This window comes from Dromaius novaehollandiae, chromosome 3 (assembly GCF_036370855.1).
Source record: "Dromaius novaehollandiae isolate bDroNov1 chromosome 3, bDroNov1.hap1, whole genome shotgun sequence".
NCBI classification, from domain to species: Eukaryota; Metazoa; Chordata; class Aves; order Casuariiformes; family Dromaiidae; genus Dromaius; species Dromaius novaehollandiae.
The window spans coordinates 87,328,745-87,354,190 of record NC_088100.1 but is presented as its reverse complement, the minus strand read 5'-3'; the positions used below and the strand labels follow the sequence as shown (position 1 = coordinate 87,354,190).

Here is a 25,446-nt window from a genome sequence, read left to right as displayed (position 1 = left end):
TTCAGCCTAAATAGTCAAATCGGATATTGGGGAGGAAGAGGGTAGAAGATTCAGGCAGAACGATGGCTTGCAGATTTCATAGCAATGCCAAGATTTCTGCTACTTAAATAAGCTGGAAGAGGTTTAATGACTAGAAGACTAGCTAGAAGGAGCAAAACCAAAGAGGTCATTTAGCATGTAAAACATAAAGAAGAATGAGTCTAGGGGAGGAGGAGCCAAGGGAATGGAAGAGCTCGAAGAGGAGAGGAGTTAGAGTATAAAATGGTGAAAGAAAAGTTGGGAAGTGGTTGGACCAAGTGGTTCTGATGCAGAGACTACCCAGAAAAAAAATACAGGAATCAGCCTGTTGTCTTTAGAAAGTCTAATGATCCTCGCAAAAGCCCTGTGCTGACCTCAGTCTCAGGCTGGCTGCTTCCTACCATTTCTTTTCTCAAGAGAATAGAGAAAGCAAATCTCTCAAAAAGGAACAGTTTATTCAAAATGATGTGTTTTGAGCACTGAGCAACAAAGTTTAAGTTTCATTGTGCAAAACATCATTAAAATGAAGGATAGCTGTGAGAAAAATTCATTGTTCTCTGTCATAAAGTGCTGCACAGTGAGCTGGAATAAGTGTCCAAACATCTGGAAAAATGAAGAGAGGGAAAAGATTAGAAATAAGGGGAAGAAAAAGCAGAGTTCTGGTGGTCATAAAGAAACATTGAGGGAAGAAATCTATTATGCTACTTGAATTTTCTCAGAGCAGACCTGAGCCCTTGTGACCCCAGATAAATTTCAGACACATACAGACATCGATTTGGCATCCTTCTTCATCAATATAATTTTTTAATAAGATCACAGTGAAAACGTTTCTCCTTGTATTGTCTTTAAACACTACATAAATGCTTTAAACACTAAGAGGACAGTCTGAAGGGAGGTTTTTCTGGCACATGATAAGGTGCTGAAAAGTCTTGCAGCATGTTTTAGACACGAAGTGGACAGAGTTATGTCACAGCCCAATTTTAGAGCTTCTTGTAATGGCTGGGATCTATCCTAACGATAGCCTAATGAAAGCGTTTTAAGGAAAGGCCAGATATATACAAGGAATAGAGGGCAATTTCCATTCTTAGTCTCTGTCCATTACATGGTTTCACACATATCCCCAAGGCTTGTATCTGTTAGGCATAAAGAAAGGCATGAGCAGAACACTTTGTGTGCAACATTTGACCTCTGTATTCTTGTGCCTTTTCAAATGTGAAATTCAGCCCCAGTGTACTCTAAAATGAATGATGATTAGTGTCTAGGGGAACTGTTGCTTTCTTTGACATAAAAATGCCTTTGTGTTTCATTTGAGAACAGTTTCTGCTTATTTCAAGCAAGCAGTTGTTCAGTGATACAAGATTTATTTGAACTCTAAGAAATTTGTTTCTGGTCAAAATATAGGAATTATCCAGTTAAAATAGGGTGCAAATCAAAGTTCTGACAGCAAGCAAAGAATGACAAGACTCTAGATATACAGAGTATGGTGACTTTTCTATAGAATAGTAATTCTGAAATGTCAGCTCCCATCAGTATTTGGGGAGAGTCAGGTGGATGCTCTACTGATTTAGTTCACATATTGTCTTTTTGACATCTCTAGTGGCCTTATCAGTCAATCCAGAGACATTATGTTATGTCGAATACTAAATTTCTCCATCTAGGTGTTGAACCTTTAAGTTAATTTGAAAGTTTTGGTACTTTTCAATCCTCATTGTTGTTTAGACGATTTCAAGGCACTCAGAGTTGTTGATTCAGGCTGGATTGAGATATTGATGATCCGGTCCTCATTGGATCCTGTAAGATTCAATTGGAAGATAAATGATTAATTAAATAAGACACTTGAATGTTTTCTGAAGCAAAACTTTATTCTGCCTCTTGGAAACTCCTATTTGAGTGTCACCATAGCAGCCCTTCCCACTGGCTTTCTTTCATTATGGAATAACATACTAATTGTCAGAAATGAATATAGGATGGCTGGGCCCATATAGTGTAGGCTTTTGTGGGGATAGTGTATTGGTTCTGTGGTCAAACCAGCCTTCGTTAAGTCTGTGGTTAATCTCCTCTTAATTTGTGGTATTAAGTTGGGTTCTTTTGTTTTCGTGAGCCAAATTCATAAATCAAAGTGAATGATGGGTGAATAAGGAGCAGTGTAAGAACCTTTATCATACAGATTTTCATTCTATGATGTTTTTATATTTGGTATTATTAAATATAGCTGTGCTCATTTCTTGTTTGATGGCTTGGCTGTTCTGCTTGATGCTGTTTTTTCCCTTAACCGGTGTTAATAAACAAAAAGCCATGAGATATTTACAACTATTCCATAACATGTTTCTGTTCTGACATGCTACAATTTAAAGTTTGGTCCGTATAGGTATAAGTGGTTGCAGGAGGTATAAAGAGAAGAGAAATTGCTCTGAGTAATTAAGAATTCTGATCATACTGGGCTCTATAATAGGATTGTGAAGCAGGAAGTTCCAGTAAAATGTTTTAATCTGGAAGAATTAGGTTTGTATGTCCAGGACCTGAGATCTTCCTTGCTGAATTAGTGACAAATGCCAGATTGAAGCCTATGTGACAAAACTCTGTCATATCTATTCAGTAAATTAACAGTGCACCTCAGTAAAGATTTCTTTGGTGCACTGCATTAATATGATGCCAATTCTTCCTGGTGGAGAGAGATTTGGGGCTCTCAGCTGATGATACCAATTAGTGATTGCTGCTTCTCAGCTTCATTTTCCATTGCTTATGACTGGACTTCAATCATCAGTTACATAGACTTGCTTTCAAAATTTAAAAAAAATCTAATTTATCTAGATTTTTTTTTTTGACAGGCACGCTAATGTTGTAGTTCATGTTTAACACAACAGAGCTAGAAAACTAAAGCAAAACAGTCAAACAAAACCACACCTTATTTTTTCCCCAGAATGTTCTTTACCTTTGTGTTGTTTTTTGCCTTTCGGTTGCATTTTAAAATCTTTTTTCCACCCCTTCTTTTATGGGGGTTTGTTATTGAGTCTTACTGATGATAAATAGCTTTATAGTATGGAATCAACAACCTTCATTTCAGCATCCCTATTTGTGGAATAAGGGGCTATTGAAAAAGGATTGTGTTGGCCCGAGCTTGGATAGATAATAGTGGAGTGAAATGATCAGTATCGAGCTGGACTGACCTGCATAATTGAAGAAAATGCATAAGTCTGCATTAACTTTAAGCACATGAGAAGTCCTAACAAAATCAATAGGGCTACTTAAAGGCTTAATGTTAAGTTGCACTGTATTTACATGCTTTCTGAATTGAGGCAAATATCTGTCATGTCATCAGGAACAAAGGAAGGTCTTTATTGCTTGCTGTTTCATTCTTCTTGTGTTCTTTTCTCCTCATGTCTGTGCCATTTTTCATTTCATACTTTATATGACTGGTATCTTGGTTCCAGTATCAAAATGGTCCTGGCAGTATAGATTGAATGCCTGCCTGAGGCTCAGCCTTGCTTCTCCGAGTTGTTTAGACACAGAGGAAGTACCATCCTCCATAGGTTGAAGTGACCTTGTGAAACAGCTGGTCAGTTCTTTCCCTCCTTTGGATGCAGTTTTGCCTTTCAGAATGAAATGCCTGAATCTGCATCTGAAATGCAGCTGTGTACATCTCATTTTATCACCTAAAATAAATTTAATAGAAATCGTTCACAGGTTTGAACATTAAATGACTTGTGTTCGTGTATAGTAGGTGCTTCATTTGAAAATAATCTGTCTATGGTAGGTTACAACACAAATGTTGTCTTTTTTATCACTTGAGGGAAGTTGAAACAGTGGAATTTTTTTGTTGGGTAAATTTTTTCTGATGATGATGGTACCAGCAGGTGGGGTGGGGGGCATCTTTTTCTCGTATAATGATCCATAGTGCAGTCCGCAGAGAAGAGAGGTTCCTAGAGTGTTTATGGTTATTTCTTCATTAGGCCCAGAAAATTGAGCATAATATTCATTTGGTAGAAATGAGTATTGTTCCACTGAGGTAACTGCTCACTGAAGTTTTTATTTTTTTGTATTTTACTAGCCAAGAATCTGGCCCTTAAAACCTGCCAAGCCTGACTGACGCATTGTGCATGTCTACACGCTATATTTGGCTTGCCGACATCATGATGAATGGGCATGAAAGCAATAATGTGGGAATAACAGTAACAAAGTGATCTGCAAGTTGATTGTGAGAAGATTATGGGAAAAAGGCCTAAGTGATGAGGAGTTAGAATACCAGTTAGTATACAGTTAGCATAGTTCAGTTGCTTCTGTGGACTAATAAGAAAAATTGGAAGGAGCCTAAGTGCAAAGAATGGGCAGCCATAGAAGGGGGAGGCTAAGAGGCAGCTTCTAATTTTAGGCATCCTCTGCGGTGCCTAAGGCTGGATTTCGGGGAACGCTTGAGGTTGCCACTGCTGTGCCACAGCCTCCTGCAGCAGCTGCATGTTGAAGAGGATCAGGGAGCTCGTTTGGCTGAAGGGGATCTGCGTATTCTGCTTTCTGGTTCACAGTTTAGCCATGCAAGTGCGTGTTGGCTCAGGGAAAAGAGCAATGCAGTGCTGAATGGGGGTGTTCACTTTCACGGCAGAACCAGCTCATGGCAGTTACTGAGGAGGCAGTAAGGAATCTGTCATTCTCTATGAAATTAGAGAAAACTTTAGGCTCTGGCCTTAGGCACCTGAGGTGCATGGTGCTTAAGCTTGTTGCCAACTGCTCTGCTAACCTAAGATCTTGGGCTGTCAATGATATTTGCAGAATTTAGGCCAGAGGCTGGCAGATGTGCTAAACCTCTTGCAGCAGGTGCAGAACAACTCAACAGACTCCACTTTGTGTTTGCTTTGGAAATCATCTGCCTCTCTTGCATTTACGACGTAAAATGCTGTGGCCCTGTGACCTGAGGTGGTCAGTGTGACTGGGGAGGCACTGACCAGCCACGCGTGATGAAGAGCAGAAGCCCAGGACCAGTAGGTGCCTCCTTGGCATGAGGCAGCTCCCTTGCTGCAGCCTTTCATATTTCATTGTATGCTCCAACACAACAGTTGTGTGGCCTCATTTACGTACACACCATCGCCTGTTAAACCACTCCCCTCATATCCCAGTAGGTTGCAATTCACATGTCCAAGGACAGGGAAGTTAGGAAATCTGCATTAGACCATCTGCTCTGCGATGTGTTTTTACCCTCTTACCCTCATATCTGCATCTGACTACTATTATCTTCCAAAATGATATCCAGACAGGTTCTGAATATGAAGAAAATCACAAGATGAAAAATATTCCTTCAAAACAGACCCTGGTGCTATATGTCTGTAGAATTCTAGCACAGTTTGATTTCTTTAAATAATAAATGTTAATATGCTTGCACTGTCTTACCACTGAGCCCAGAGAATCATGTCGAAAACATGTATTTGTCGGGGAGACACTGGCAGCAGCTTTTCAGTTTAAACATAACACTGGTCTGCTCCATGCAGTGCTCCGAAATGTTCAGATGTAGCTCTGTACCTGGAGCTCTATGCTCCGTGTCTGCAGAAAGGTATATTTAATATCAGAAATCTGAATATATCTGCCTTCACTGAAGACCTAACTGAAAGTACTAATTTAAGCCAAGCATTCAGCTTTTCCAGATTTTGTCTCTGGAGATCAAAGTCTTCATTGAATAAAATTCAGAAAGTCTACAAGCAAATATCTGCCAAGAACTTTTGTAGTGTGCCTGTATTCAGGCAGATGCACTTATACAGGCACACATGCACATGCCCCGCTTAGTTTCTCAGCATTAGAGGACTGCTATAGAGCTTACGATATTCACAGCTTGATGGTAATAATATAGGTTCTTTTGAGTGCACGAACGTTTGAGTTCGCTATCCATTTTAAACTGATCTTCTCTGTTCCCATTTTTAACCACTGTGTTCTGCCATGAATTTACTTAAGGGAGGGCATGGGGATGGGGACATGTTTTATCTAAAATTGAAATAAACAGAGTAAGTGGATGTGATAGCTAGCTGGTTTTGTAATTTATCTTTTTGGAAAAACTAGATGTAATTAATTGAAGAGTAAATATTACATTAATATACAATTTAACTTTCCTTTATGGGATATAGCATTTAATTATCCAAATACACTGCATAGCTTTGGGTTCTGGAGTCTGATACCAAGTGGAAATATGGGGCTTGACCTTGCAGATTCTTACCACTTTCCCGAAGGTGAATATCCAAATGTATCAGTAAGTTGTGCCATACTTCCTCTTTTCTTAGGAGACTTTTTCTCTGAACCCAGCAGAAAGAGTTTGTTCTGCATCTTTTTGAGATAGTGATTACAGCCTGTCTAGAAGGATATTTCTTAATTCCTTCCAGAAACAAGAGCTGGAGCTGTGGTTCTGTTGAGGAGCTAAGGGAGAAGATGGTCTTGGCCAACATGACAGCTAATGAGCAGATCTGAGGGGAGAAGAGTGGTAGGAGTGGTATGATATAGGAGGAAGTAGAGAGCTTGAAGGGGCATGGTGAAAGCCTCAGTTAAAAGAACTGGTTTGGAAAGGGTCTTAAGACCCTGGGGTATAATAAAGGAGGAGCTGGAACCCTGTGAGGAGTTGTGATCCTCCAGGGCAGAGACTTGTGTACCCAGGGCTTCTGGGTTAAGAAAGGTAAAGAGGCCGTGAGAGGGTATCTTTAAGTAGGACCCTGGTTTAGGGGCAGAATTGGTGCAGAACTGTCTCTTCCTCGATCTGAAATATGGCAGCCTTATGACAGAGATATCCTTTGTTTATCTTTCATTTATCTCATACGAATTGTTGGAAAGTTTTCATATCATATTTCTTCACTCTAATGGTGAGTAAATTCAGATGTCATGGAGACGTTAAAGAGCATTAGAACTGGATGTTCTCTGATGTATGACTGGATTGAGACAAACCAGAGTAAATAATGTTCTTCAGTTAATCGTTTTAATACGGTATGAATATTTAACTATCAAAAGAGCTTGCCTCGTATACTTTCGTAATTGTTTCAGCTGAACTTCTCGACACAGAGCTGTAAATGTCTGCCAATAACCTTAAGTTTATTGAAGGGACAGACATTTAGCATATGCCTATTTTCACTATCCTAGTCTTCTTTCTACCCTAATTAACCCAGATGCTAAATTAAGACTGACTGTGTTTCCTTCAAAGGAGAAAAATGGTGTGAGATCAGAAATGAACCTTCTAGCTTTCTGACCAAAGGTCTGTCAAAGATGAAGGAGAATCCTTAGCCTGGGACAGAATTTGCTTGGAAATACTTGCATTTAGCAAGTCATGTAGCTGAGCTCAGAAAAGTCTTATTATTGATGTCAAGGTCTATTCTTTGCTAGAAATTTAATGCCATTATACTGCTTACCATATTTCTGTTCACTTAGAGGAGCTTGAATCTCAGTTGTGACCCTGGTCCACTATAACTTTGCAGAAATCATTTAACTTACTTTTAGGTTTCTGCACCTGTGTGAGGTAAGGTTGAGAATATTCAGCTATACAACTGAAGAGGCTAGCCCGTACCGGCATTAATCAGATGAAATACATAAAGCACCACGAAGTCTGGGAAGGGCAAGACATCTCATTTGATAGGTGTAAGGTTATCTGCTAATGATATTGAGCATGGGAAAAGTCAGTTTTAACCATCCTGTTAGATTTGTTCAGTTTTGCTCTGTTAATATGCCATTATTGAAGAACAGATTTTGCAACCATATCTGATCTTCCTTGAGGTCTGTGAATGACCTTCTCTCCTAGAAGCTTTTGTTGCACCAGTTTTTAAAAATGCACTCTGGGGGTTAGACTAGGAGTTGAGAGCAAAGTTTGGCTTTTATTAATGAAATTTTCTCCTTTGCAGACTCTTGCAAACCCAAACTTTAGCACAAAAAGTTTAACAAAACTCTTAACTTGCACTGGGTTTTTGCTGTTGTGCCTGAAGAAGACGGAACATTATGAAGGCAAAAGCACTTAGTTTAGAAACTTGGTGGTTAGGGGTTTTTAACTTTTGAGCTTGGCTGAGTTTTTGAGTGGGCAGAATAAGTTCATTGTTAAAGGGAAGTGTGTGAGCTCTGAAGACAACATTTTAACTAGCTAAATAAAATGTCTTTTGCCTGCTAAAGGGCACAAAGTACTTAATGTTTAGTTAAAAAAAAAAAAAAGACTAGGAAATATATTAAAAGTTATTATCTGTTCTGAAGAGCAGTTTCACTAACTGGGAACGCATTTGGCTCCGATTTTGTAGTCAAACCAAATTATAAAATAGCAGGAGCTGCACAATCCCTAATTTAGTTCTAATGGTGTGGCCTGTCAAGTGGTACCCAGTGAAAACTGGGCACTGATCTGCTCCTGGTGAAGAGCAAGTTGAGCCCAACAGAGGCAGAATGAGCTTCCTCACCAAGAGGCACCTTGTTCCTGACAAAGGCCCTTGTAACAGGGAGAGGAATTTCATGTCACCTAGCAAATATCTCCTGCTACTTTTGTTGAATAGGTAACTGGTTTAAACCTGTGCAACAAGAGGAAAAAGAACTTTTTTGTGTGTATCTTGATGGTATTTGTAACCCCTAACATGTCTGCAGAGCACTGAATCATATCTGCAGCTCTTTCAGAATTACACTTTAAAGTATAGGATTACAGATTTACAGAGAGCACAGACCTGAAAGAGAGGTTAGTATACGAATCTGCCTGGATGGCATTCTGTGGACGGAGATAGCTAAGTTCTGCCTTCCCTCCAAGTGGGCTGGCTATGAAGCAGCTTTGCGCTGCAGGCCATGCACTCAGTTTTGGGGTAGTGCTGTACTTGAACCCAAGTCTGGCGCTGTACTGCAAGCAGCCCAGGTGGCTTCCAGTTCAGATCTCTCCTGCTTCTGGAGTCTGGGTATATAATGTGTATATATACTCTTCACATTCTCCCCCTCTTTTGGGCCTACATAACTGTAAAGTCAATGCATCAGAAATAAGCAGGTGTTTTACTGGATCAGGGCCATAACCTCAAAAATAATGTATTAAGCTTCTCAGACTTGGAGATATTGGAGCTCTTCAAAATCAGAGCAACCTACACTAGCTGACACCACTTGGAGCAAGAGGGATGGAGTAGGCGATCTCCAGAGGTACCTTTCAACCTCAGCTATTCTGCGGTTCAGTAACCGCGTTATCTTTTTGGCAAATTTCAGCCTGCCGAAGACAGAGAGAGGAAGAGTGGAAGCGAAGTGCGTGCTTTCCAGTGAGCCAGTAGTTCAGTACAGCCCATAGGAAGCACCACTACAAGCCACTGGAAATGGTCTTGAGGGATTCAGTCCTCTCAGGTATTTCTTGGGCTCCCGTATATTTGTTCACATGCGTTCACCCAGAAGAGTGTGTGTGTGAGGCAATATCCTAATGTTGAATTTCCATCACATCTTTAGTAAAAGGAATGAATGATGTGTACTTTTAAATTATTGCTAAATCAGAATCATATTTGTTAGATTATTTTTGGAATAATAGTTTGACATGACGCATGTCTGGAGAATATTCAACATAACTCTCTCTTGTATTGGCATGTGATTGGAAGGGCAATGGAAGAGACTCAGAAAGACCTGGATTCATTTCTCATCTTTGCCACCTTTTTTTTTTTTAATGTCCTAGTACAAATCACTTATTCTTCTGTGCTTTGGTTTGTCCTTGTACAGATTGCTTATTCTTCTGTGCCTTGGTCGCTCGTTCTGTGTAGAGTTGGTGGCCCTCCTCCTTGTATAAAACAACTGTGGGAACGTGGAAATTACTACTTATATTGGGGCTTTTAGCAATGTTAATTATTCAGAAAGAAACTAATTAGGCTTTCAAGAGACCTAATTAAAGTTTTATTGGGTTCTGTGGCTGTATTAGATGCTGCAGAAATAAGTCTGAAACCTTGAGTGTTAGAATAAAATAGTTTATTTTTAAAAGTATAGCAGCCAGTGGAATAATAAGAGCATTTAGTTTTTAGAGCACTAGTTAGAAAAGTTTATAAACAAGGTAATTAAAATATTTAAGAATAAAGTATACTTTGAAGACATAAAATCAAGGGGTGTTTTTTTTTTTTTTTTTTTTTTTTTTTTTACATTTTACAGTTTATTTACTGGTGTTAGGACTCTGGTACTATAATACAGAAGTTAGGTAAGTTTAATGTTGGCTGATAGAATAGCAAGTCCAAGTTATGTTGTGGAGAACCTAGTCAGTAGTTGTAGCATAGTAATATGTATGTCATTAGACTGTTTTTAGGAAATTAAACTTTTAAGTATGTTCCCTTATGAAAGGAGGAGCTGTGCTTTCTTTTTGTCAGGCCAGGGGGGGTACTACCACAGGTGGATATCTTACTGGGTTCTTACTGGGCTTTTCTTCAGTATTAAAGAGTACAAATCTCGAATCTTTTAGTGGGTTAACTTCAAAAACGTGCACAATTTTCTGAAGTAACTAAAACTTTTCATGTGACCTTGTAAGATGAACTTCATTAATAGAAGATACTGAACTATTTTGTTTTTCTAATAGTCAGAAAGTGCCCAGTTCCCATTTACAGTACAGATTTAATTGATGATCTATTAAAAGAAAAAGCTTACAAATTATATCCACGTTGCTAAAGTTGATAATGATTATTAATAAAGTATAGAAACAGGCTAGAAATACTTGATGTACTTGGGTATGATGAAAATGAGAATTATCCAGATCCCTAGATTTAGCTGTGTCTTTTCTAAATCTGATTTGTATGATTCACAGTAAAAATGGCAGATAACAGGGGCTTAAATCTAGCTCTGCTCAAACCAACTTATGCAAGTTGTGTTGTCAGTGAAAGTTTTGTCTGTTTACCTAAAGACAGAATTGGTAGACTTGTTTGACTTGAGTTTTTTTTTTTAAAGCTCCTCTATTGCATGTAGAGAGGAGCTTTACTCTGCTGCAATTTATAGAAATGAAGCAGTGAGGCAGTATGCTGAATGAGCCACACATTTTCCCAGAAATAGAGGGGCGTATTTTGAACTGTCAGTTTACTGCCACAATCGCTTACCTTCTTGGAGGCATGTGAATGTATGTTTTTTGGATGTGTCCTGAATAATATAGAAAATAAGATTAAGGAGCCTTCCAAAAAGAACAGGAGAAAAAAAAAAAAGGCATAATCCTCCTTCTTTTCTTTACCACTGGATCCCACCCTGAGCTTTATGCAGGTAAACAGAAGCAGAGAAATTAGGTACCTTACAGCACTTGGAAATGGAGAATTCACATGTAGAGACTGCAGCGTAATGAAACATCAGCAGAAAAGACAGGCTGAAGCGAGTGGCAGGGAGTACGTGTTCTGCCACACTGCATGTGAGGTTGCTTAGAGAAAAAAGGGGAAAGAAATGCAAGGACGAGGGTGGCAAAAAAGAAGCAACTGTTTCATTTCCTCCTATCTTCACCGCAAGGACTGACCCCCACTTACTGTGTTATAAGAAGTAAGCTTTTCTATGTTTAAATTCATGTTGCAGAGCTCCAAAAGTTTCATTTGTTTTGCTGCATTTACAGCAGTTCATTTCCACATTTTATTGTTTTGGGAAGTGCAGAGCACAACGATTGGCAACTTCAGAGTGAGCTGCAGGGTGATCGAATGTTGAGAGCCTCTGGGAGCAGATTTTGAACCACAGGCCCAAAAGCTAACACTGTTTACGATTTGGGACTTTTTCCTGAAGAAAAGTGCTGTTGTAAAGTGGTTATTTTTTTCCTTATCTATCCTCAGGGTTGCTCTTGTGGAAAATATTCCTGAAGGGATCAACTATTCAGACAGTGCACCATCCCATTTGTCTCTTTTCCAAGGCTGGATGAATTTGCTTAATATGGCTGAAAAGTCTGTTGACATAGTATCTTCCCAGTGGGACCTCAATCACAGTCATCCATCAGCATGCCAGGTATGTTTTAGCCTGACAAAAGCGGGGAAGTTTAACAATCTGTTTTTTTTGTTTCACTGTATAGAGCTATAGCCGTTTTCCATAGCAGACCTGTTTGTTTGGGTAGTCTAAAAAACCATTATCTTATAAGGCTTTTCTTGCTAGTACAGTAGTTCTCCAAAAGTCATGGCATGCTAGACTAGGGAACAAGTCAAACATATCCATATCACTTTCATCTTAACAAAGGATGCATTGTGTAATCCTAGGAAGCTTGCAAAATTTTTTCTGTATTAACATCTCCATAACTTGGGAATATCCATAAATCTAAATGCTTATTTTATAGTTTGTGCAACCAGTCAGGTAAAAGAGCAAGCGTGTGGATTAATCCTGCACTCAAATAGATGGATAGAATTGCATTTACCAAGAATAATATAATGCCAGATGATTTCTTGTACTTTTTGAAAGTGAACCTTGGGGGGGGGGGGGGGGAGGGCCTCAAGACTTCTGCAGTTAAGTGCAATAGGAAAAATTTGAAAATCATCACGAATGAGATTGGCATTCATTACAATAATGCTGTAGCAACTAATGCATTATTCTTGAGAGCAGTCCTGTTAGAAATGTGGTAAGGGCAGGGTTTTACCTGGTATCACCCTGTCAAACCAAGGTATTGCAGAACAGACAGGCTGAGAGTATCTCTTCCTTTCCACTGCATGGCTTCTTGGCTGGAAAAAAGACAGCTTAGCCAACATGAAAAGGGTTAAAATGGTAGCTAGGTAACTGTAAGGAATCTGTTATACTATATTGTGCTACAAACCTTTCACTTTCTTCTCTGTTTCTGTTGATCCTGTGCAGTAAAAGTGCCTTTTGCTAAATGATAGACAATGGCTGGTATTCTGAGCAACCAAAGATAGTACTTCAGATGGCCTGTATTTTCAATCATGAATAGGATTACACTTTTTCTGAAAGAGCCTATAGCCTAGTTAAAGGGCATACATTCACTTTTCTCCAGAATAAGTCTGCCGCCTTAAAATGTCCATTTAAATGAGCGAAAACCTGAGGTGAGCAGCCAAATGGAAAATGGAATGCAAACCTTTCCTTTTAGAATGCTTATAAATATTGGAGTATAGTTTGTGAATAAATTTATTGAGTATCAAAATATTGAGATTTTTCACAATGTAATTATGTAGCTAAGCTTTATTTAAATTCATTGCATAAGAAATTTCAAATCCATGTACTGTCATTCAAGCAGATGGATTCAAAGAGATAGTGTCTTAGATGTTCCCAGGATGTGCATGAGTTAGTATGTGCATGAATCTTTTAAAAAGTTTTCATCACAAAAAGTTCAACATGTCATTTGCTTCAAAACCAACAGAGCCTAACAAATCCCAAACAGAGAACAAAAATAGCAAGCTGGAAATTGGGATTTCAGTAGTTAAGCATCAAAGCCATTCACTGTACCACATTCTCATGCAAAGTAAAAACTATAAGACGTTGCTGAATGAATGTCAGAGCAGGGAAAGGAAGAAGAAAAATCTAAGAAGAGGATTTGCTCCTTTGTCCTCAAATGCAAATTTAAGACAGAAAAATGAAATGTATTTTTCATAATATTCTACTCTGGTTATCTATTTCTGCCTGTCAGTAGTTTTACAAAAGTAAGTAATTACTTCTGTTAAAGGACATTAATGTGCTAGTCTTTTCTCAATTATATGGCAGTGTGGTCTGAGCAGCTGATAGATCTTTCTATCAAGCTTGTCTGTTCATCCTAAAAAACTATACTGTTATTTGGCCAGCCTAATCACCAAAGAAATTGTCAAAGGCGGCTGCGTTTCTTAGAAATCCCTGCCCCAGAGAATGTATACGTAGCTTAGTTTATGAAAGAGAGAGGAGAAGACTTGCATAGTTGTATTGGTTCTCTCTGTTCTCATCTTTGGAAATCAAACTTCCTTGTAAAATGAAAAGTAAATTTGCCCACAAATTGCAAAAGTATTGTGGAAGATAAGGGGGAGAGATGCAAAAAATTAGGTACTGTGATGCGTAATGAGTAAGTTCTACTTGCTCCTTGGATGATGCTTGTTTTATCAGAAACAGAGCAGAAAACAGTTTTCCGTATGGACCAACATCCTGCTGTATAACTAGCAGTGTCCATTTCATGAATAGTGAAGGCACACCGCAAAGCAAACTTCTTGACAAGAGCACTTTAACAGGCATGCATTTTTGAAGGAGAATAGCTGAGCAGGTTAGATTGCTTTGTCTTAATTTGTTATAAGGTTTAATTAAGTTTTTCGTGTGTGTGTGTATATATGTATATACACACATATATACATATGTATATAATACATATATATGTAAGCTATATAATGTTACTTTTATATGTGTGTGTGTGTGTATGTATGTATGTATCTTTTTTCCTTGTGTGTACATAAACTTCTGGAAGTTGCTGCTGGATTTTCCTTCATTTTTGTTTGTGGCAAGATTATCTAGCCTCCTTGACAGATTCCTCTCCATGTGTTGTTGTTATAAATCTGAATAAAAAGTCATTGCTGACTGAGCTGTCCAGGTCAGAACTGCTATGCTCAGGTGTCTGAGTTCATGAGGCTTGCTGATTTGGAGTCTTCAAATGCAAACACACAATGCTATTATGTTTCATGCTGGCACAGTCTGTGTGCTTTCCACAGCTTAGGAGGCCAAATGAATGCATATTTGTGTGGAGAAACACTGAACAGGTTTCTGCACACAGGCTTTTCTCTTTGAGAAGAAAAATGTGTTTCAGCACCTTTGCGTTGTCAGCTGTGTGCATTTTCAAGATAGCAGGGTAGATGTCTTTGGGTCATACAGCAGGTTCAGAGATGTTTGCAGAATGTGTGTGTGTGAATCTGCCTGTGACAATCTGATGTTTAGAGATATCATAATGGAAAGAAAAATTTTGAAGATAGTGTATAATTCATTTGCAGGGAAGGGTGAGGTGAACCTAAGATAATGCCACTTTCATGATTTTTCACGATTGATTTCCTCTAGCCCATCTCATCCTACTCCCTGGATTAGTTAGGGAGAATATTGATCCTATATTTGCCAATCAAGATATATGATAATTTGGTGACAGCTGGGGTAACTTAAAACCTATATTCACAAACAGTCATTGCCTTCATTGTTTAACTTGCATCTTAGAAACTTTTTAGAGTGATATTATATAGTTTCATCAAGCCCTTCCTCACAAATTTCATTTTAAGAATGGGCAGGGCACTGTTCTCCCTGGCTGGGTATTTGGATGACCATAAGATAGTCAGAGGGTAGATCTGGCTGCATTTTTAATAAGGAGCACACAAAAAGTAGGTGGCTCTCACTTTGACTGTCTTTATCTACCTTTTGGGCTGCTCCCAAATGACTCGATGGGAGAAGTCTTCCACTCCTGAAATGTCTCCTGGGAGTGAGCCATCCAGTCTTGGACTGCAGTCTCTGAAGGTGAGAGTCGTGTGCCGCTTTCAGACGTGCGGCACCAAAGGATCTTAGGTGGTTTGTTTGGAAGAACAAATATTAGCGCCAGGGTTTAGGTAGCCTTCTTTGAAAATTATTTAAAAATGCAAACTAGGACAAGGAAGGCTAGAACATCTTCCAACCTAACAGCTCGCAGCAGAAATCAGCTACAATCAGTTACAAAGACTGTAGTTTATTCTCTTTTCTGTAAGCTCATCCTTACACAAACACCTCTCTTCAAAAGGCGGCACTTCCCAGAGGCAGCTGGTACAGAAAAAGATGTAGAAAAGAAAAAAAAAAAAAAAAAAAAAAAAGAGAGAGATATTTTTAACAGTAGAAGGCATTTTTTGAACTCTGAAACTCAAAAAATTGACATTCATTCCCTCTTCATTAGATGGTTAGCTGGAAGAATGTGAGCAGAGTGTTTGAGTTTCTCTGTTCTGCATTAAATGGCAAAGCTAAATTTAGGATTTATTGATTTATTTGCTATTGGTTTCTGCCAGTATTCTGTGATGTTTAGTGATACTTTAAAGATACACCCAAAGACTTGACCATAGGATAACTTTTAAAAATATTAGTAGAATTATATAGAATAAATTTAGAAGAAAATTCTGGAAGTAAGCTTTTTCTTTCTGCAGAAATAAAACTGGTAAACACTGACTAAACCTTAGGAATCTAAGTTACTGAACGGCACAGTAATTCAATTTTGGAGTACTTCTTCAATAAAGAAAGCATTTTTGTGTTCATGCCTCCCCTGTTTTATTTTTAATGAGGAGCATGTCCTGGTAAATAGCAGACAAGAGAAATCAGCCAGACTAGAATCAGTCTGCCCAGCGAGTGCTAAGACATTGTTTTTGGAGACAGTTTCAGGCCTTTTTGGTGGTAATAACTTTTTTAATGCACCAGTTTGCTGCGGCATGTAGAGTTGGGATTGGTGTTTCAGATGTATGGTAATTTAAAGAGAAAGCTACCAGGACAATGTCAGTTTATTCATTTTGTATATCTGCTTTACATCCTACTTTGTTATTTTCAGTAGGTTTTTTGAAACAGCCCTGCAAATGGTGCAGGAGGGTATTTTATCAGGATAGGCAGATTTCTTAGTGGTATCGTTTGCTAAAATGCAGGTACGGTATAAGGTAGCATGTTGCAATTTCATAGTGCTTGGCCCGCTGCTCCATCTCAGTCTGCGCGGGCCGAGTCCATGGAGCTGATTCCGAACGCCGTCACGTAGCGGCACAGCGGTCTGGTAGTGTCTCGCAAAGGCAGTGTGCTCTGAATGACAGTGTGAGGCTTCATATTCGGCAGATGCATTTCAAACATGCTGACAGCAGTGACAGAACTCTTCAGACCTTCTCCCTGATCTTTTTTTCCCTTCCATAGAACAAACCGGTAACATTGCAAGTAAACATGTCAGAAAGTGTAGAAACTGAGCCTTGAATTAATATTAATGGGAAAGAAGGCAGGGTACTTCAAACAATGAAGGAAGAATTCCCAATATCTTATTTTACTACCGTGCATACAGATTTTTTAAAAGCAGAAATTACTTATTTTTCATAGTCGTTTGAAATACGGTGAGATCTCGAATGGCTGCTAAGGGATCATGCAGTCTGAGGTAAGAAAGAAGAAATTCTTTACAGTTCTGGCACTGGGTGGTGTTTTTTGTATACCTGTGCAAACACATCTTCACAGTGACTGCACTCCTGCTCTTAACTAGCTGCAGCTTATGATTCTGTCACCATCACTACTTTTGGATGCTTTCGATGTTTTGTCAAGTTGAGGTTTCACCATTTACGAACACAAGTAGCATATTTGGGCAAAGAAAGCTATTATATGTGCATAGCTTTTGATGTGCCCAGTAAGAGCAGAGACGAATTTTCAGAAAAATGTCTCAATAGGAACATGAGACCCTGCTCCAAATGGTCTATTGACCCATAAGATGGGCCATTGAGTTGGCAGTATGGCCTGTAAGAGACAGTCAGGTGGCCCATCAGTGTTGTGTTGGGCACGTCAGGGTATACTAAGATTAGATAAGACTCAGGAAACATTGCCATGTTCTTTTTTTGTCCAAACTAGAATCAGTACAGAAAGTCCAGGCTTGTTTAGGAAGAGATGCTAATAGAATTATCATACTAAAGCTGTTGTAAATCATACATAAATATGATCTTGTGCAGGTAGGAGTGGCAGTAATGTCCAAAAATAATTACTTTGGAGAAAACTGCAAAGAACCATCCCCTGAAACAATTTATTTTATCAGCTTTAGATACTCACTTTCTAAGCATTTCTTTAGTAGACCAGTTAATGCATTAGGACTTAATTCATATTGATTATTCAAATCATTTTCCATCAAAGTTATGTATACTTTTTCCATGTTTATTTTTATGTGCTGCAGCTTTCTATTATGCTTCTACTCGAAACCAGTTTTGACAAGTAACCCAAGCAAAACCAGCATGCCTCTGTTTTTCTTTCTACTCAGGTTCTGTGTGTCAATTTAATTTACTTTCTGAGTTGCAGTTTCTACATATATATAATGGATTATTGCCTGCAAGCCTATTGGTCCCTAATTTTCCCTACTTACCTTTCTGCAAAGATGAAACTAATGCAGCTCAACAGCTGGTGGCCTCTGCAGTAGGACTCTGGGTGAATGGTTGCCTGAGGTCCAGCACCTCAGGAGCCTGTTGTCAGCTAGGAGGCAAAAGAGGAGAGCTGGGGGGTGGATGAAGGACTGGGCTGGACACTTGATGGCTGAGCGCAGTGACTGTGGATCCCAGGCTCAGCTAGAGTCTAGCACTGTCGATCGGCAGGAATCGCAGGACAACGCCTTTTGGGGGCACCCAGAAGGCTCCTCCAGGATTGAGATGGAGCTGCTGCGTAACCCTGTGTGCAGCGTCCATTCTCTCCACCCCCGTTAGCTCGTTGTCACATCTGCCCCCTTCTTAAAAAAAAGAAAAAAGAAAGAAGAAAAAGAAAAAAAAAAAAAAAAAGAGTGAGAATTTACAATCCTTTCAGCTTTGATTGAACACAAGAGAAAGACACTCTTCTTGACTTACCCAGCGCCTGAATGAGGGCTTGGGCTGTGGGAGTTATTTAGTGGCTGGATGGGTGGACTTTTGCATGGATACAAGGCAAAGAGGGCAGCCCCCTTAGTGATCGCCTCTTGCTTTTGCTATGGCAGAAGTTTGTTGGCTACGAAGTTCCTGTGAACCCTGGGGCGAGCCAGGAGCTATGTTGTGGATTTGAGCCAGCAAGCAGTCATACATATCAAAAGTAAAACATAAACAGTAATTGTGTGTTTCCATTGCAGCCTCTAGCTGCTCAGTAATTCAGAGAAAGCTGGTTTTTAGAAGGCTGGGCATTTTTATTTTGCCACGTATGTTTGAATATTGGGAAGTGACTCTTAAGAAACGAGTCTGTCCTGCGTACAGGGGAGGAGCTGCTTTCTGTGCCCGTGGTCACTGTGAGGGCGAAGGGGGTTGTCAGAGCAGCCAGAGAGGAACACGGGGCCAGGGGTGGCTTTCCAGGGGCGGCTGCTCAGGCGTGAGGTGCGGGAGGTGGCTCCTGCCGACGACGTTGCTAGTCCGTGCTGCCTAAGCCCGTCTTTGGATTAGGACTGTATTTAAGCTTCGGAAAGAAACACCAAAAACAAAAGTTCAGGTGTGCCTTAGAGTCAAACTGAGTGATCCCACGCTGCTTTTGTGTTGGCCATTTTCATAGCAGAGGAAGAGCCTTTCGCGTTTTTACTGTAACGGTTTGCATAGGGAACTGTCTACCATGGTTCTGTGGAAAATGTTATTTTCTACCTGCTCATGTTTTAAACTTTATGCTTCTATTGCTTTTTTGTTTGTTTTTAGCTTTACATGCTAGATTTTTACCTTGAAGACAGTGTTATATTGAATCTAAAGTGCCGTGTCTATACAGGGCAGAGCCTTCATCAGCCGATTAAAGCCAAAGGTTTTGTGTCTTTTGCCACCAACTGCACCTGGTGCCTGCTGGAGTAAGCAAGAAGGGCAGTAGGGGAACAGTCTCCAACTCTGTAGTTGCAGTAACACAGCATGGCAGTAGTACACTGGATATTTTACACTTGGCAGCGTGTAGTTAGATGCTTCTAACTAAACACTTTTATTTGACTTAAAATACTGTGGTGAATCTAAAAAGTCAAAATCTACTATGCAATCAGAAGGCCTGTTTCTTTTGTTTTGTTTTCTGGATATGGAAAAATAAGACCTAATTTTAAATTTTGTTCTTCATATGAAACAAATACCTCAATTGATTTGTGGTTTAAAGCGTTTCTTGTTCAGTATGAGAGTCCCTTTCCCGTTGTGTGTTAGCACTAGAGCTTAAATCATGAAGTTGTAACAGTGTAGAAAGAAGCAGCATGTGACATACATACAGATTATTATTTTTCTTCCTGGTATAACTTTCTGTTGGACAGCATCAGAAAGATAAGCATGTGCCCACTTGAAAAGTTTTTGCACCATAGTTAGAAGCACTTGCAAAAAACCACTCTATACAAGATAAATGCAACAAAGTCTTTTTCCTTATGCTTTTTGTCCTGATTAAAAAATATATATATATTTAAAAGAAAGTTAGTGTAAAAATATGTTTATACAGCATAAAAAAGTGCACACTTCATTCTCTGGGTCGCCTGTCATGAACGGAATTGCACAGTCTGGGAAAGTTTGGCTTTTCTTTCTCCAAGAAACATTTTTTGTTTGAGTTGCTAACCTTTAGGGTAGATTTCATCACATTTAGGAACATACTTACTTAGCTGCTGCAATATATTTCTCTGTTTTAACATGCTTCTTTAGTTTGTTGATATGCTGTTTGAACAGTTCTGTGTCTTACAAACTCTGCTTTCCTTTAATGTTCTTCCCAGGGACAACGTCTTTTTGAAAAATTGCTAGAACTGGCATCCCGAAATATTGAGATAAAATTAGTGAGTGATATATTGCCCATGGAATCAAAGGTATTAAACGACTTGAAAACAAAGGGTAAGACCAAGGTCTTTACATTGTTATGCCATTGACTGCTATATTACCTTCCTATTGCTTAAAATGCAGACTCAGGTGATGTGTAAAAAACAAACTATTGTTTTAGTAGTGTTGCCATATCATTCTTAAGCTTTCTTTGGCTCAGAGTTTCCAAACCATCCAAAACTCTCTGTCACTGTAGTTGGAGCAGATGCTGGCAGCTTATGAGTGGTAAAAAGGTGGTGCAGTGATTTGATTTTTAAACCCATTAGAGCCATGCCAATGGTAGGTAATACAACCTAGGAGACTGCTGTTATGCCCTCTGACAAGACAGTTTCCTCTTTTGAGGAATTGCAAAATAAAATAATAAAGCGATGTGTCAATGGTACTGGTGATGAAGCACTGGAAAAACTGACTAAGTTTTCAGTGCTATGTGTATTTCTCAGGTTCCTGCCAATGTCTGTGCTTTCCTAACCCTTGTTTTGAAGTTTAAAATCCTTAACCAAAGAGAGGTTACACACTGCCTCTACATAACTAAATTGGTTTTACATAAAGAGGTTTCAAAAACAACAAACAATTCAAAAATTGTTAAATTAGAATCTCTTAAAATTTTTAATAGTCTTACACTTCTTCTGAATAATAATAATACATTATATAGATAATCTGATAAAAATGTGATTTTAAGGGTAGGATGCATTTTTAAATGGCACAAAGAACCTGTAGATTTTGGTGGCATTCATGCCTGACATACATTAATCTAGTATATGTATCACAACTGGAACTCAAAAAAATTAACGAAGCAAAGCTATTGCTTTAGCAACCAATCTGTAACAGCACCCTAATATGGCATGTGTGTTCATGGTGAGGAATAAAGAACACCTTTTCCAACAACAACAAAAAATCTTTGATTAAATTCTTTGTGTTTTGCTGACTAGGTAATTAAAGAAAATTATTAATAGAGGTCTTGGTCCCATAAGTAGATCACCTTTTGCTAGTGAGTCTTGTCACTTCACGATACTGCCTGTTCCAGGACTTTAATTATTTCTATTACATATCCAAAAGTGATACTGGTTCTTTCATAACTGGTGACATTTTATCAGCTTTGTAAAATATCTATAAAATAAAGAGTTATCTTCCGATGTGTTGAAAAAGAAATATATATTTTATTATCAATGTCAATGAAACTGTCTTTGAGAGAGTGGTTTCTTTTCCCAATTCACAGAATTGTGATTCTAATGTCCTAAATTTCCCCCCAGTCAGATAAGGTTAGAGGTAGGGTCTGTACATTTATATTCACGTACCTGGCAATAGAAATTTTTGTCTGTCATTTACTGAGAACACCCAATATCAGAAACCACACGCTTCCAAAAAAGATGAGTAAAAATCCATAGCTAGGAAGGGAAACTATATTTGCCATTAATGCTTCCAACAGTTTCTGTTGGAATTATTCAGACTTGTGAGCTTTTTTTTAACTAATAAACACAATACAAGGCTTTTACAATTTTGTTAGCTTTGGTTTTCCTTATGTCTTGTTCAGATCTCTGAAAAAGGAAATTTTAGAGTATTCAAATGAGGAGATCAGTATATTTAAGTGCTCTGAGCTACAAAGAATGCCAGAATGTCACTTTTACCTAGTAGTTTTGTGAGTTTTGCTTCCATCCTCTTTGATCTTTGTAATTGCAGGTATCATTGTGTACTGTTTTCCTTTGGATTTCGCATCATGAAGGGTTCTTCATTCTATATTTTGGTTTGTTTATTTTTATAAATTTTGGTATTTTTGTTAGAATGTCTTGAATATGATGTGGCTGATTTCCAGCTTTGTTGCAAGTCTTTTTGCCTGCATTAGGGTTTGTTTGTTGTTTTTTTTTAATCTCTAGAAAAGCTAGGTAAATATTTACTTCTGTATTTCTGAAAAGACGTAAGTTAGTTTTAACATGCCATTTTCAATTAGAATATCAGATATAGTCGTCTTAGTTTTATGCTGAAATGAGTGGATCTTGTAGAAGTAGCTAATTCATGGTTTGTCTTACACTTTTTGTCCTGCTTATGTCAAATAGAAGTGAATCTTGTATGCTATTTCAAAAAAAAAAACAAAAAAAACAAAAAAAAACCCCCCCCACACACAACCTACCTCAATTTCCATTAGTTCAATAATAATAAAAACACACTAAAGGGAAAACATATTGTATTAGATTTTTTTCCATGTCTCCTGGAGAAAAAGTTATTGTTACCTGCTACTGTTGTCTTAGCTGATGACAGACATTTCAATATCCTTTGCTATGCTCCCCAGCAAGAACTGTCTACTAAAGTTATTAGTCTCATTTCTTGTGAGGCTCCGGCCAGCCGCAGCCTTGGAAATCAGTTAAAATTGATTCTTGAAACAGAACTGTGCATTGTCTTTTGGACCTGTACATTCAGAATGATAACAAATACTTTTTTTTTTTCCCTGAAACTGGTCAGATGCATCTGAGGAAGTATGCTACATGTGCCTTTTTAATAAGAAATGTTCCTCTTGTGGGAAAGAAAGCAGTAAACATATCAGTAGCTCAGCCAAGCTTTGCAGCTTGCTCAAGATGGAGAACCAGAACATGTTTCACTGAACGGACCCACCTGTGGTGTCAGCCTGAATTAGGCAGAGGAGGGTCCAAGCATTACTCTGTAGGTCACCAGCTAATAAGCTGAGCTGACGGCTCCTAAGCATTTATTCTTGGAGCCTGAGCCGCAGCCAGTAGTGTGGAGAGAAAGCACGTAGCTCATGGGGCTCTGGGAGTTTCTCGCGCTCCTGAGTCCGTGTTCGCCTTGCTGGGTAAGCGTAGCCCAGCCTCTTCCTTCCAAGGTAGATGATTTATTTGCAAGAGCCAGACTGTCTCCAGGTAAGGGGCTGTCCTAGCAAACTCAAGAGATGGTAGCTCATGCACAGAGGAGGGAGAAGAGCCATGCTGTGCCTGCGTGCCCTGTGGGTTGGTTCCTGGGGTCAGAATGAAGGATAATTCAGGTATCAGTCCCAGGATGCACATGTTGATGCGCTGCCTGGGACCTTCTGAGGCTGCTGCAGCCAGGGCTTTCCACACATCTCCTGCAGCTCCACAGCCCATGGGTACCTACCTCACTCTGCCTTTTCAGGTGATGCATCTTCCCCAAATAAATAGTCCAGGTAAAAGTCTGAGTCCAGACACTGTGGCATGGGCTATATGTGGTCACTTGAAGCAGTAATTGAACATCGTCATCCATATGGTCTCAACCAGTGTTTTTGTGTACTAGAAACCACAATACTTTAACAGCACAGCTACATCTCAGCACAGGTGTTGAAGAGTACTCATACCAGCCAGATTATACTAGCACATAGTTCATTTTTTCAGAGAGACATGCCTGGAGCCCCCTTGCCTCCTCTCCCCAGTTCTGAGCTACTATAGAGAGCAGCTTTCATAAAACTTTTCCAACCCAGGGGTGAATCCTAGAGTCCTCCTTACACATCTTTCCTGCCCCCCCCCCCCCCATGCTCTCCAATGATTAACAGCAGGAGAAAGTTGAAATCTAGTTTTGGATTTGAGCTGATGGGGTAAGATAAAGCACAATTTATATGGACAGGAGAGCAGAAATGAACTGATGGAGACTAAAATAAAATGGATAATCAATTTACAGATGCAATGTTAGTACAAATATTTGAGCTAGCTGTGAACTTGCAGGTTGCTTGGGCACTGTTCAAGCCTGTTTTGTCATGTCCTTGCTATCCTGACTTACTTGAGCTAGCTGTGAAGCAGGGTAGCTTGATTACAGAAGTCTAGTGGCTGCAGCATGGAACTTGGTTTGATTTATTGTTCTAAGACACAGCACACCTATTGCTGTAGTGATGATGGGAGCCTCTGGGTGCTGTGATAATGTACATTTGCTAATAATTGTTGCGCTGTGGTGTATTATTTAGTTGCAAAACTAAGCATTCTGAAATTAGCAAATAATAGCCCCAAAATGTGCATTTATGGCCCAGTGTTTAATTACATTATCAGATGCTATATTTTGCATAGAATAACTGACTGCTACTTGCCGTAACCTTACCACATTAGTTAATTGCAAGTTTTTTTTCGTGGTATTGAATGAGAATACAATCAAACATTTAATGCCTAAGGCAGATGGTGTTCATGCAGGGGATATTATTTCTGTGGGTAATGGGTACTATCTTTTCTTATCTTCATATTTAATGTATGTCTCCAGGCTTTCTTCACTGCACATCCACCAGATCCTGCACTGAATACAGAATGATTAATTTCCTCATAGGCTTTTCCATGATGCTTCTCGCTGTGGTATCTCAGTGCTGCGTAAATACAGTATTAATGAATTGCTCTTTACAACAGCACTGCTGGTGAGGTGGATTGCTGTTTCTGTCTCTCAGGGATAGCTAGCAATTACTAATTCCAGCACAGGCACCAGAAACCACATTGGAGCGTTTGTTTTACTAATGTATATTTGTAAGTAAAAAAATAACCACATATGTGTTCCCCGTCTAATGTGAAAGTTATTCCTAAATGAGCTGTAAACTGTGATGCTATTTCAGTAAGACCTTTTGTAATATCTAGTCCTTGGGTGAAGTCTTGCTTCTCTTTAGGTAGTGTTAAAGCTATATTTCACTTTTTTTCGCATGTGCGTGCACATTCTGTGTATACATGTATATGTCTGTCCTGTGAAAGGTAGGTCTGTAGGCAGAATTTGGCTTGCTAGGTAAACAAACATCATCATCTTCATTCTTCTTGGGCTGTGACAGTTGCTTATAAATGCTTGTTTTCAAGGTTATTGTTTTAGCCTTTTCTCAGCTGTGGTTCACGCTACTAGATTGAAACATTTCTTGTAATCCTCCCACTCCTTGCACATAATTATGTACCAGTCTTTGTTCCACGCCAACATTTGAATAGTATTGTCTCCAATTAGCAGGTTGTTGTATCATTTCTTACGTGTACAGAATCTAAATTCTGTGCTAATTATGATCTTATTTTAGGCAACAGTGAGTGTTAATGCTCTTTAAGACATGCCAGTGGATTTCCTTTCTTCGATTTGCATTGCTTCGTTCTCTGTTTGCTTTCTTCCTTACACTCCCTTTTCATGAATCACTTTTCATGTATTCACAAGGAGTGTTTTT

At 39.0% G+C, this 25,446-nt stretch overlaps 1 protein-coding gene across 3 annotated transcripts in view; it reads left to right on the top strand.

Annotated features, from left to right (window-relative positions):
* PLD5 (phospholipase D family member 5) overlaps positions 1 to 25,446 on the top strand; it is a 192,567-nt gene that overhangs the window by 96,851 nt on the left and 70,270 nt on the right. For all 3 annotated transcript variants that reach the window (XM_064509376.1, XM_026102629.2, XM_026102633.2), the window contains exons 3-4: positions 11,733 to 11,901; positions 20,225 to 20,339. In XM_064509376.1, the coding sequence (XP_064365446.1) occupies positions 11,733 to 11,901; positions 20,225 to 20,339 (284 nt within the window). The remainder of the gene's footprint in view (positions 1 to 11,732; positions 11,902 to 20,224; positions 20,340 to 25,446) is intronic.